The sequence below is a fragment of the Chelonoidis abingdonii genome, chromosome 4 (assembly GCF_003597395.2).
Source record: "Chelonoidis abingdonii isolate Lonesome George chromosome 4, CheloAbing_2.0, whole genome shotgun sequence".
Classification (NCBI taxonomy): domain Eukaryota; kingdom Metazoa; phylum Chordata; order Testudines; family Testudinidae; genus Chelonoidis; species Chelonoidis abingdonii.
The window spans coordinates 95988244-96001134 of NC_133772.1; the positions used below are offsets into that span (position 1 = coordinate 95988244).

General features: G+C 43.2%; 1 protein-coding gene across 1 annotated transcript in view; it reads left to right on the forward strand.

Moving 5' to 3' along the window:
• The first annotated feature begins 2121 nt into the window (after nucleotides 1-2121).
• RASGRP1 (RAS guanyl releasing protein 1) overlaps nucleotides 2122-12891 on the forward strand; it is a 69347-nt gene continuing 58577 nt past the window's right edge. The window contains exons 1-2 of the mRNA XM_032788186.2: nucleotides 2122-2328; nucleotides 5178-5359. Of these exons, the coding sequence (XP_032644077.1) occupies nucleotides 2297-2328; nucleotides 5178-5359 (214 nt within the window). The 5' untranslated portion in view covers nucleotides 2122-2296. The remainder of the gene's footprint in view (nucleotides 2329-5177; nucleotides 5360-12891) is intronic.

The following is a 12891-nucleotide window of genomic DNA, read 5'->3' on the forward strand; positions in this document are numbered from 1 at the left end:
GATACTTGAAAGGCTCCCACAAAAAAGATGGAAGTAGTTCTTTGTCCACAGAGGGCAGGACAAGAAACAGTGAGTTCAACCTACAGCATAGCAGATTTAGATTGAATCTCGGGAAAAACTTCCTAACTGTAAGAACAGTAGGACAATGGAACAGACTGCCTAGGGAGGTTGTGGAAGCTTCTTCACTGGAGATTTTCAAAAGGAGGCTGGACAGCCATCTGCCTTAGACGGTTTAGACCAGAGGTAGGCAACCTATGGCAGACGTGCCAAAGGTGGCACGCGAGCTGATTTTCTGTGGCACTCACACTGCCCAGGTTCTGGCCACCGGTCTAGGGGGCTCTGCATTTTAATTTTATTTTAAATGAAGCTTCTTAAACATTTTAAAAACCTTATTTACTTTACATACAACAATAGTTTAGTTATATATTATAGACTTATAGAAAGAGACCTTCTAAAAACGTTAAAATGTATTACCGGCACACGAAACCTTAAATTAGAGTGAATAAATGAAGACTTGGCACACCACTTCTGAAAGGTTGCCGATCCCTGGTTTAGACAACAAATCCTGCATCTTGGCAGGGGATTAGACTAGATGACTCTTGTGGGCCCTTCTAATCCTATGATTCTAATGCAGAGGTGGGCAAACTACGGCTCGTGGGATCCTCCTGCCGGGCCCATGAGCTCCTGGCTGGGGAGGCTAGGCTCTGACCCCTCCCCTACTGTTCCTCCACCGCCGGAGCCTCAGCTTACTGCGCCACCAGCACAATGCTTTGGGCAGCGAGGCTGCAGAGCCACAGCCTGACTTGGTGCCCTGTGCTGCACAGTGGTGTGGCTGGCTCCAGACAGGTGGCACAGCTGCTTAGTGCTGCCAGCCACCAGTGCTCCAGGCAGTGCAGTAAGGGGACAGGGCTGAATAGAGGGCAGAGGAGTTTGGGGCGGTGGTCAGGGGTGTGGATAGGGGTTGGGATGGTCAGAGGGCAGGAAACAGGGGGGTTGAATGGGGCAGGAGTCCCAGGGAGGCAGTCAGGAAGGAGAGAGGAGGTTGGATGGGGTGGCGGGGGACAGTCAGGGGTGGGGGATCCGGTTCTGGTCAGGGGACAGGGAGTGGGGGGTTGGATGGGGCAGGCATCCCGGGGAGACTCTCAGGTGGCAAGAAGCACAGGGGGCTAAATGGGGGGCGGGGAGCAAGAGCTGGGCCACACCTCGTTGTTTGGGGAACCAGCCCTCCATACAATTTCGGAAACCCAATTTGGCCCTCAGGCCAAAAAGTTTGCCCACCTCTGTTCTAATGGAACATGGTCTCCACATGGGGCTTCCTTGGATCTGGCATTTCTTCTGCCATTTCCCTCTCCCTCACTCTGCTTTTTGCTTACCTTGATTTGCAGAAGGGCAACTCTTTTGTTTTTTCCTTGCCTGTAAGCTCCAGGCACATCTACTGTGTTATATAAATAACTAGAAGAATTCTTAGTATATAGAGAGATCTCTTAACAGATAGATCTGAAAACACTTGACAGAAGTGGTCAGGCATCTTTATCCCCATTTTACAGGTGAGAAAGCTGAGGTGCAGGGCGGCTCGGGTATGCTATCAATTGATAGGAGGACTAGAGGGTCTGAATGCGTTTATAATACAGGTGGCTGGGAAAGGATTTGTGTGTGTGTGTAGAATCAGCAAAAATTAACAGGATTTAGTTTGCAGTGAATAAGTTCTTTGAAGTTTTTTGGGATTTTGTTAAAATCCTGAACATTTTCGGAACCAGTTTTTGGCTGCCATAGTGACCAAAATTCTGGAGAAAGAAAAAAAAGAAAAGCCATTTTAAAAAAAACAACCCGAACGAACCAAACCAAAAACTGTGTTCCACTGAAAATGAGTTTCTCCGGTTAGCATGAAACTCCGCTGGGCTTTGAAGCCCTCTCGGCCCGCCAGGGTAAGCAAGTGCGTTGCAGACAGAGCCCTGCCTGGAACATGCTGCTGCTGCTGCTGCTGCTGCCATGAGCCCGCGCGAGCAGGAGTCTGCTGCGGTTCCATACCTGTTAAGCGCGGCGGCTTCGGAGAAGAGCAGCTGAGCACTTCCTTCTGGCGATAAGATCTTCGCCCTCATTCGTCACAGCTGGCGGCGGCTGCTGCTGCACCGCTCGCAACTGCTTCTCCAGAGAAGTTGCTCGGGGGGTGGAAACAGAGCCAGTGGGAAGGAGGGAGTGATGCGATGCAGTGCCCGGGGCTGCTCCCCAGAAACCTCGCTGCTCCTAGTGACCCTGCTCGCCATGTGATCCCGGCAGGGCTGAGGCTGGCTCCGAGATGGGAACCTTAGGGAAGAGGAAAGAGAACCCGTAAGCGAGCCGGGACTTTGCTTCGGGAGCTCCCTGGCGGCGCGAGGGGATGAAGAGGCGGCAGATGCGGCCGGGAGGGAATACGGGGCAAATGGATGGGTCGGGGCTGTTCCCGGGACCCCCCTCCCACACGCGCACTGAAAGGCAGAGTTAGCGGCGCCCGGACCCGCTCCTGGTTCCGGAGAGCCCGCGCGGCTTGGCCAGAGCTGCTTTGCTGCCGCGCTTGCAGGGAGGCTGGGATGAAGTGACCTGCAAGGGAAAGCAGTGCCCTGAGGCTTGAAATCCAGGCTGCTGCATTAGCGTGTCTAAAGCCCATCGCTTTCCTACCCAATTACCCCGGGGGAAAGAGGGGAGGGAAATGGGGGCGTAAAAAGAGCCTATTTCCCCATCTTGATTGTAACTTTCCCAGCTGGAGCTGGGCTTTTGTCTTGTTTTGAAAAGCGGGGTGGATTGAGAATACCTGAAAGTTGTAATAAATGGGGTGGCCTAGCAGGAATGCTGCTGGAGTGATCTTGCCTCCCCTGTGGTTGCTGTTGCAGGAATGTCCGAGCCTGTGGATCTCTTATTTTGTCTGAAAAATCTAGTCACCTGTCGCTTTGGGGTAGTGCTTTAATCTATAGTGTGGTGTATGAGAAGTCATCACTTTGGTGCTAGTCCTCTCACATGGGAACACCGCCTCGTGTTGGGTGCTAGCCCACAAGCTGACATTCATTACTTCGTGATTTCTTTTTCCCTTCAAAAGTTTGCAATGGAAATCCAGGGTGGGAAAAAAGAAGTCTGTTCACTTCCACTCCCCTTACATGCTGACTAACTGCTGTAAGTGGAGATATTTTTAATTAATTGATGAATTCAGCTAATGTCATTGATTAGTTACCCTCTGTACCCTGCTTTGAAAGCAGAAAGTGCCATGCTGTAAGCTCTGTAGGGTGGGGACTGACCTTATTTTGTGCACTGTTCAGTTCTGAGTGCGTTCTTGGCACCAGCCAAAATAATACACCTACTACATATAACTTTTGTTTCACTGCCACTATAATGCTGTAGTAGCCTGGCTTGAACGGGAGTTGGAAGGAAATCGACAAAGGGCATGTTTGTTGTAAGCTGATCTGTTCCTTCCTGTTACCTAGACCCATAAAATGAGACCATGAGGTCACACAATAAAGCTAAGGGAAGGAACATTTAGACGAAATAGGAGACAGGCTGATACATGCTGTGTGAAGAATTCTAACTTCAACAGGAACGGATGGGGGTGTTTAGCATCTCTATCAGCAGCACCATCATACACTAGCTTTGTATTTCTGGTGATCTGGCTTCAAGTGTGGTCATACGTGACATATGAAATGAGTGTCATGAACTACACAGCACTCTAATGGCAGAGAAATTGCAGATAAGGATTGAGATTCATTGCTGAAGCTATGGCGTGAGGGCTCTGTTCTCTTCGTTAGGCATGTATAACTTCCCTTAGAGCAGACATAGGGTCAGGGATGCCTGATGTCTACTTTCAGCTCTGACACTAAAATCACTCCCCCTGTAGCTTGTCTTCCTTATCAGTAATATACAGAGAGTGGGTTTACATCAGAAACAATTTAACTCTAAAAACCTACCTTACAGAGCCTTGGCTAGATTTCATTAATTAATATCTTAAGTGCTTTGGTTATGAAAAACTGTATTGAATAAGTATTTTATATTTGCACCTGAACCTACAGGGGTTCAAACTGTGCATGAAGATCTGCACTGCTTCTTACTGTACCAAGTTTTGTTCCAGGCAATGCCATCTGTGTCTTACTTCCACCATCAGTAAAATTCACCCCACTTATGATTTTTAATGTTCTCTCTTAGAAGATGTTTCAGTGGGGTGCAACTTACATACCTAAAAACAGCTAACCGTTTTATTGAACGGAGTGGTTATCACTGACTGGGAACTATCAGACCATATTTTCAAAGGCATTTCAAAATGGTGCTTGCAGCTTTGCAAATGCAAATTTGAGCACACATTTTATCTATGATTTTTGTGCCTTCTCAATTGCTTATGTTTGCGTGAAAATTGTAATTTGTATGTACAAATAAGGTAAAGTCAAATGTTGTTTGTAAACACAGAAGCTTTTTGTACATACAAAACCTTTAGGTGTGAAAAATACGCATCTAAAAATAGGCACTTGCAGAATTATGGGTGCAGTTTTAGTGGCCACTTTGGAAAGTCTGACCAATAAGGTTGTTAATAACAGTCATTAGTAACTTAGCAAGAAAAATTCAGTATAAGTGGACATTTACAGGAGCAGTTAAGTGTAGAAACAAAACATGTAACTATAAAATATTCCACTGTAAAATCATGCTGATATTTCAGGCATGAGCTTTATCATTATTTCTTAATTTTTTTTTAAAATGTCTTCCAGAATTGTTCAGCGTTTGACTAAGGGCTTAAATCCATTCACTTTCATCATAGTACCCAAATGTAAATATCCATAGGCTGGATGGTCATTACTAGGGCATTTTCCCAGTGTTACAATGTACATTGTTTGACTTTAGATTAAGTGTCAGATTATATGAATGCCTGTTGCTTTGCTTGGGAATTATGTTTACATTAAGATTGAAATATATAGATTTTAAAAAATGAAGAGCTCTATAACCATGCTCTAAAGAGGCATATTTTCGAGGTGAAATATATTTGATAAAGAGGGGTTTCTTTGGTGCATTTGCCAAGTGGGAGGGTTATGTTTTTCACCAACCCAAATCCAGAGAGCTAATTGTCTTTTAAATCTCTCCTCCTTCTCCAACCCGCAGTGGAGGCTTGTATGAAATTTTCCACTGCCTTGCTCTCATTGTACTCATTTGACTTTTGTTCTTTCCTTTAGGAAACCTGCACAAGGGTGCAGCACTGCCCCTAAAACAGCACTTGAACTGAAGCAGATCAGTCCTTGTGCCTCCCATTCAAATCCTGCCCAGATTACTGAGTTCAGAATAATGATGCCTTTGGGACACTTAGCCAAAGGCGCCAGCCTGGAGAACCTCATTGAAACCTGCCTTCAGTCTTTTGGTGAGTTTCCTGATTTGAAACAATCATGTGTAAATGTTTTCAGACCTTTGTACGATAGCAGTTTAGGTAACTTGTGAAATGTTGATTTTATATATATAAAATAAATAAAATGCTTGACTATATCTATATGAAATATGGATCTATAAATTTGTGTAATATGTGATGAGAGTTTAAAATGATAACTTATTCTTTTCCGGGAAGATACTCCTAATCAGTACAGTAAAGTTACCAGCCATTTGAAGTGAAATGATTTTCGTTTAATTTTTTGTTACTCCATGCACAGAACGGAAACATTCTTTGCACATGGATGGATGTTTAACAAGTAAACGTTGCAAAATGGAGAATGCAATATTCTCAAACTGTGTAAATATGTTTTATATCATCTAGTCAGAAATTAGAAGAGTTGTTTTGTGGGCTAGGTGCAGTAAAGTAGGAATGCTTGTTACTTAATCAGAAGAGACTTAAAAAAAATCAGCTGTTAAGGAGAAAAAATTCAAGTGAAAAGCTCAATCATGTACTTTTTGGCTTATGAATTATTCATGATTTGTTACTTGCACCAGCAAAATATCTACATTGAAGAGCACCATGTGAGATGTATAACTCATGCGAAAAATAAAAAAGATGCTTTCTATTTTCATTAGCAAACACTATTTTTGATATTTTATGGAATCAAATGGAGGGCTTCAAAGCCTTAATAAAGATAGAAATCTAAGTATTTTCAAATCACTTGTTTTTTAAATGATGTATTTCTTTCACTAGATAGTACTATTTTCTTTTATTACTGCCAATATTACAGACTTCCATGCTACGTGCTGGATATTTCAGTCCTTAGCAGCAGTTTGTGGCATCCCATTTATCTGCAGAGTTCACCTTTTTAATAGCTGTAAACAAACATGAAAACTGCAGATTTTGCAAATGGAGATTAAGCTGAGTATGACACCGATTTTTCTAAATGTCCAACAAGCTACTTGTTGTCAATTGCAAAAAATAGGCAGAGCAGTGGAAGTTGTATTTGTACATATACATAGGGGGAGTTGCAGTCCAATGGGTTTCTTTTCAGTGAAGGATTTATAGGAGTTAAATAAGACTTAGTATTGATATGATGCTTTACCTCTTCAAAGCACTCTACAAATCATGACTAATTCTTGCAACACCTCAGTGAGGAAAGCATGCATTGTTACTTACTGATTATAAAGAATTTGCAAGGAAAGACATGCATATCTGCAGAAGAAGAGAACCAACAATTCTTTTTCCTCCATCCAGTTTTTTTGAATCTTACTGCGTAAGAAAATCCATTAAACCACTAAAAAGCCCTCACTCTTACCCAAATGTTAGTAGTTCGAGGTTTTTTTGCCATCTCTCTTCAGACAAAATGAGCCAAACTAAGTGCTAAAGTAAGCCTATATACACATATTGTATTTGTTTTAGCTCATTAACCAATCTTTTCAATTTGTACCTGTATTTTTGTAAAAAGGATTATGCATTTTATAAAAGCTAGCAGAATGGTTGCAGTGACTTATTTCAAATAATGTAGGTGAAATCCTGATCCCATTGACATCAATGTGGTGTTTGCCATGGTCTTTAATGAGGCCAGGATTTCATCCAGTATTCCTATTTGTTTAGTCAATATATATATTGTGTCAATTATATTTTAATCCTTCAAAATGAAGAATAATAATGCATATGTAACCATAAGATTTATGGAAGAGCTTGTTTGAGAGAACTCTGTTGTATTGTAGAAAGCTACATATTCTTATATAAGCCAAAGGCACTTCATAGTCTCTTCCATTCAGTGAGCTTATACAAATAGGCTTCCTATATAGCTTGTGTTTTGTTTTCCTTGAAACTGTGCAAATTCTTAAAATATCTTGGGACTTCACAGTAGAGTATTTAAATAAAGCATGAAATGAGGCTGGTACAACTACATAAAGACGTTGCTTACAGAGGGTTAACTACAAACATCTTGCAAACAACCTTCACTGGAGTCCATTTCAGGAGACGGAATGGGGAGATAAAATTTTGCTCTGTGATTGGGTAAAAAAAAAAAAAAAAAAAAGTGTTATATGCTGAATCAGTACAAGTCAAACAGACTGAGTGAGTCCACTTTGTGCCTGAAATTGCAGTGAATGCTACCCGGTTACCATGGACAATCATAATCCTATTCCAGACTGAATTTTTCTTCCTTCTGCATCTCAGAAGATCACTCTAGAAAACACTGATTTGTGAGGTTTTATAGATAACCAACCCGATAAATCCAGTGCTGGAAACTGCAATGTTTTACTTTAATGTTATATCTACATTTTATTAAATTAGTATTTGAAGCACAGTAGAGAAACTAATGCTTAGGGTTACTTGGTGAAAAAGAGATCTCTGCTGTGAAAATTCAGTATATAATAGCCCCAAAAGAAGGCACACAAGATGCTTTAAAATGCACACTGTACATTATGCTATTCCATTAATATTTGCAATAGCACCTAGCGGTCCCAGTCAGGGATCACATCCCCATTGTGTTGGGTACTGCACACAGACAAAAACTGTTTGAAAATTGGTGTGTGTCTAATAGGCAATAAAGGCTGGCAGCACTAGTGGAGTGTAGGTGGGAGCTGACAGCCTTATTCCATATCAGAGATGATAATTAGCACAGGGCCAAGTCAAGTAGTCTTGAAAATGAAGACAAATAGTTTGTACTTGTTTTGTGTCATGCAGTGGGAAAGGGGAAACCAGTGAAGGGATGCAATGATCGAGGAAGATGATTTTTTGCAGCAGTGTGGTGAATGGATGTAAGGAGGGATGGGGGCAAGATGACCTCTGTCAAGAACAGAAACAAGCAAGTTGAAGTGACAAGATGTGAGATAAAGAGGACCTGTATCAAGCTTTAGCAGCATGAACAGAGAGGAAAGGTCAGAGCTAGGAGATGTGTGTGAAGGAAAAAGCAAGATTTAGGCAGTTCCTGGAAGTGTGGGTCCAGAGAGGGGATGGGGTCAAAGACAGTGGGCCTCAATCTTGGGCAGGATGTTAGTGTTGTACATAGTGACAATGAAGGCTTTAGGGGAAAGATCAAGAGCTCAAGTTTGGCTATGTTGAGCTTAAACTGATGGCTAAATATCTACAAGGAGTTTTCTGAAAGACAGTTTTGAATTTTTAGTTTGGAAGGAATGAGGGAGGTCTGGAGTGGAAAGGTAGATCTGAGGGTATGTCTACACTGCAAGGTAAGCTCAAAGTTAGAACTCAATTTAATAAACCCGGGGTCTGCTAACCTAGGGTTTGAGCATCTGTACTCATTTGTAACCTGGGTTAGGAATGACTGAACCCTGGGTCTGAACCTGATGACCCAGTATCTATAGGGAATTATGTGGGCCTTAGTCCAACCAGCCATATCCCAGACTTCCTAGAGGCCTCCCAAAATGTAGCTGCTTTAGCCCTTTGTTCAGATGCAGCGGGAGCAAAAAACTTGAATGTCCAGAGGACAAAGACTCAGTCCATGGCATCGTGGAATGTTTTCGGTAGACTCCCTGACCATGAGTCCTACGAGGCTGTGTCTGCACTGCAAACCAATAGGGCTTGATCCCTGTGTCCCAATTTGACTCAGGTTTGGATATGCCACCCCTGTGTGGTCCTGAGACCCTGGATCTGAGTTCTGGGTTAGTGTGATTTGTGTAAAGGGGGGTGGTTAGGTTGAGCCTCAGTTTGAACTTTGGGCTTATACTGCAGGATAGACATATCCTGAGTCATCCGTGTAAAGATGATACTTAAAATCATATTACTGAATGAGATCTCCAGCGACAGGGAGAAGAGGAAAGGGGCTAAAAATGGAGCTTTGTGAGAACCGCAATGAGGGCTGGAGTGAGGATTAATGGGATCCATCTTGCGAATGAAACATTGATAGCAACTAGAGAGATAGGAGGAGAACCAGGATAGGAGGGGGAGGACAAGCTATTAAGAACATGTTTCAGAGTCGCAGCTGTGTTAGTCTATATCCGCAAAAAGAACAGGAGTACTTGTGGCACCTTAGAGACTAACAAATTTATTTGAGCATAAGCTTTCGTGGGCTACAGCCCACTTCATCGGATGCATAGAATGGAACATATAGTGAGGAGATATATTATTATACAGAGAAACATGAAAAGGTGGAGTTCCCCACCAACTCTAAGAGCTAATTAAGATAGCATTTGTCAGGAAAAACTTTTGTAGTGATAATCAAGATAGCCCATTAAAGAATAGTTTGACAAGAAGGTGTGAGATACTTAACATGGGTAAATAGATTAGGTGTGTAATGGCTCAGCATTCCCATCTCTATTAAGCCTAAATTGATGATATATCTAGTTTGCAACATTAATTCAAGTTCAGCAGTTTCTTGTTGGAGTCGTTTTTGAAGCTTTCTTGTTGAAAATTGCCACCTTTAAAATCTGTGACTGAGTGGCCAGAGAGATTGAAGTGTTCTACTGTTTTGGAAATGTTATGATCCTGATGTCAGATTGTGTCCATTTATTCTTTTGCATAGAGACTGCTGGTTTGGCCAAAGTACATGGCAGAGGGGCATTGCTGGCACATGATGGTATATATCACATTGGTAGATGTGCAGGTGAACGAGCCCCTGATAGTGTGGCTGATGTGATTAGGTCCTATGATGGTGTCACTTGAATAGATAGGTGGACAGCGTTGGCATCGGGCTTTGTTGCAAGGATAGGTTCCCGGGTTAGTGTTTTTCAACCTCTTTGGCCACTCAGTAACAGATTTAAAGGTGGCAATTTTGCAACAGAAAAGCTTCAAAAACAGACTCCATCGAGAAACTGCTGAACTTTAATTAATATGCATGAGAGAAATCACAATTTCAGTGGTGGGGACAGGGAAGAGATTGTGGTGATGGGAGTAAGAAAGGAAGGGGGAGGTGCCCTTGGATCATTGTCAGTTTTCTTTCTGAAGAATGTAGCAAGATCCCAAGCAGACAGGGCAGAGGGTCTGAGTAAATTGCAGGTGGCAAAAGGGGCTGAGGCTGAGAGTTTGGGAACAATGAGAGTGCAGAAGTTGTGCTGCTTGGCTAAAGATACAGCACAACGTTAGAGAGTGAATTTGTAGTAGAAGTAGTCTGTATTAGTGTCACTTTTCTCATTAAAAGAGGATTTCAGAAGCACAGATAACAGAGTGTGTCACCAACAATGACACTGGGTCTGAAAAAAAGCCTATTGAATCCAGTGTTTTCATATCATGTCTGTTCAATTTACAAGTCAAAAAAAGGGTTTTCCAGCTGACATCCTGCAAACTCAATCTGGGATCTGCAATTCAAGTTGGGCTTTCTGCCTCTTACATCATTGCCAGTAATAAAGATTCTTTAAACCTCCATTTTGTTGATGCTTGAGGTAGAATAGAAGCTAACTTGTTCTTCCCCAGCTGTTTTGGCTCTGTGGTGCTGACAGTGTCTGATTTAAACAAACACAGGCAATAGATATCTTGAACAGAACAGTTCCATTTTTAGTCACTTTTCTGACAGAAACCTTAACCTGTGAATCAGACAGGCAGCAAGCTGTGGCACAGGAAGGGCTAAACACATTTGAGAAATGATCACATTTAAATACATGAGGCTCAGTGTTGATATTTTGAGTCCAGAAAGCGTGATATTCCTTTACAGAATAGCTTGGCTAGTCAACAGCTGAAAGGACGAATATTTCAGTGGTGGTCACTGGATGATCATGTCTGTCAGCTGCATGTACACTGGGCATGGACATGTGAACTGTTCACAACACACTGGTCTACACCAACTTCTTCTGTAATTATGAGCATAGCATTCTGGGGTTTGAGATTCATTATGTAGAAGTCTGTCATAGCTGGTAATTTTGCACTTAATTATATGTGTGTAAGTGTAAAGTTTGGTGATAAGAGCCCTCCCCCTTGTATCTCTCCCAGATAACTCTACCTTTGGGTTTATCATGATTAGGGTTTAGAGAGGTCATTAGAAAACTGCAACTAACACATTCAAAACTAGTGTAGATCAGGTAGTTTAGGCTTTAACATAGACTAAATTCATTGAGTTGAAGGCTAGGGCTGGTCTAGAATAGGCTAAAATGGGTGCGCGAACTGTGGCCCCTGGGCCAGATCTGGCCCACCAGCTGTTTTAAGCCGGCCCTTGAGCTCCCGCTGGGGAATAGGGTCTGGAGCTTGCCCCACTCTGGTGCTCCAGCCAGGGCACAAGGTTGAAGGCCACTTCACGTGGCTCCCAGAGGCAGCGGCATGGCCCTCCTCTAGCTCCTATGTGCTCCAATGGCCTCCTCCGGTACTCCAGTGGGAGCTGTAGGGGTGGTGCCTGCAGATGGGGCAGTGTGCAGAGCCGCCTGGCTGCACAGGACATGCCGCTGCTTCCGGGAGCCGCTTGAGGTAAGCACCGCCGGGAGCCGGCACCCCTGAGTCTCTCCCCATGCCTCAACCCTTTGCCCCAGCCCTGATCCCCCTCCCACCCTCCAAAACCCTTGATCCCAGCCTGGAGCACCCTCCTGCACCCCAAACATCTCATCCCTAGCCCCGGCCTTATATGCATCCGTAGCAGTGAGCTGGTTATTAGTGTTACCCCAGAGCCTGCACCTCCAGCTGAAGCCCCCCGCCCCCACGACCTCACTTCTCCACCCCAGCCCCCTCCCAGTCCCTGAACTCATCATTTCTGGCCCCACCTCAGAGCCCTAACCCCCTCCCACACCCCAACCTGCACCTCAACCCCAATTTTGTGAGCATTCATGGCCCGGCATACAATTTCTATTCCCAGATGTGGCCCTCGGGCCAAAAAGTTTGCCCACCCCCAAGGCTAAAAGATATTTTAAGTGTGTTAGCAAAATTGTTGTTAAGCATGTTTTAAAAACCCTAATGTAAACAGGGCAAGTTGTATTTTAACTTACATTAGGGAGGAGAAGTGACCATTATAATTTTAAAATATATTAGTTAAAATGTTTTAAAACCCCACTCTTTCTCCTAAATACAGCCAGCCCCTAGCGGGAAACGTAGGCCTCCACTCAAGCTTATGTATTAGGGTGAAATTCTGGCCCCACTGAGGTCAGTGGAAGTTGTTCTATTGACCATTGTGGCTAGGATTTGCAGATAATGTCTATCTGCTTTGTCTACACTAGAGTTTCAGAACATGAGCAAACACCTAACACACCTTTTACTTATGTGACAAACCCTTCCATCGTGCTTTAAAAAGCAGTGCAGGCTTCCTCAAGTCTTTGAAATTTATATTGTATGCAACATTCCGTCATCAGATCAGTCAACTGTCCAAAATTTTTACTACCGCCCTTTGAACATGCTTTTACCCCCCTAGTGCTAATAAGATAAGACAATGCTTTCCTATTTATGCATTTCATCTCTTCTAGACAACCAGGGGACCCTTCAGGTCTCACCAGAGACCTGTAATCCTAAACAGCAAAGAAGAAAGCTTATTAGTAAAAGGATGCTTGAAACAGCTTCCTTTAATGCATGTCACGATTCACATCCCTAAGTCAGTTTCTTTTACTAAAGCTCGAACAAAGGGAAGAGCTATGGAAAGACTGTTA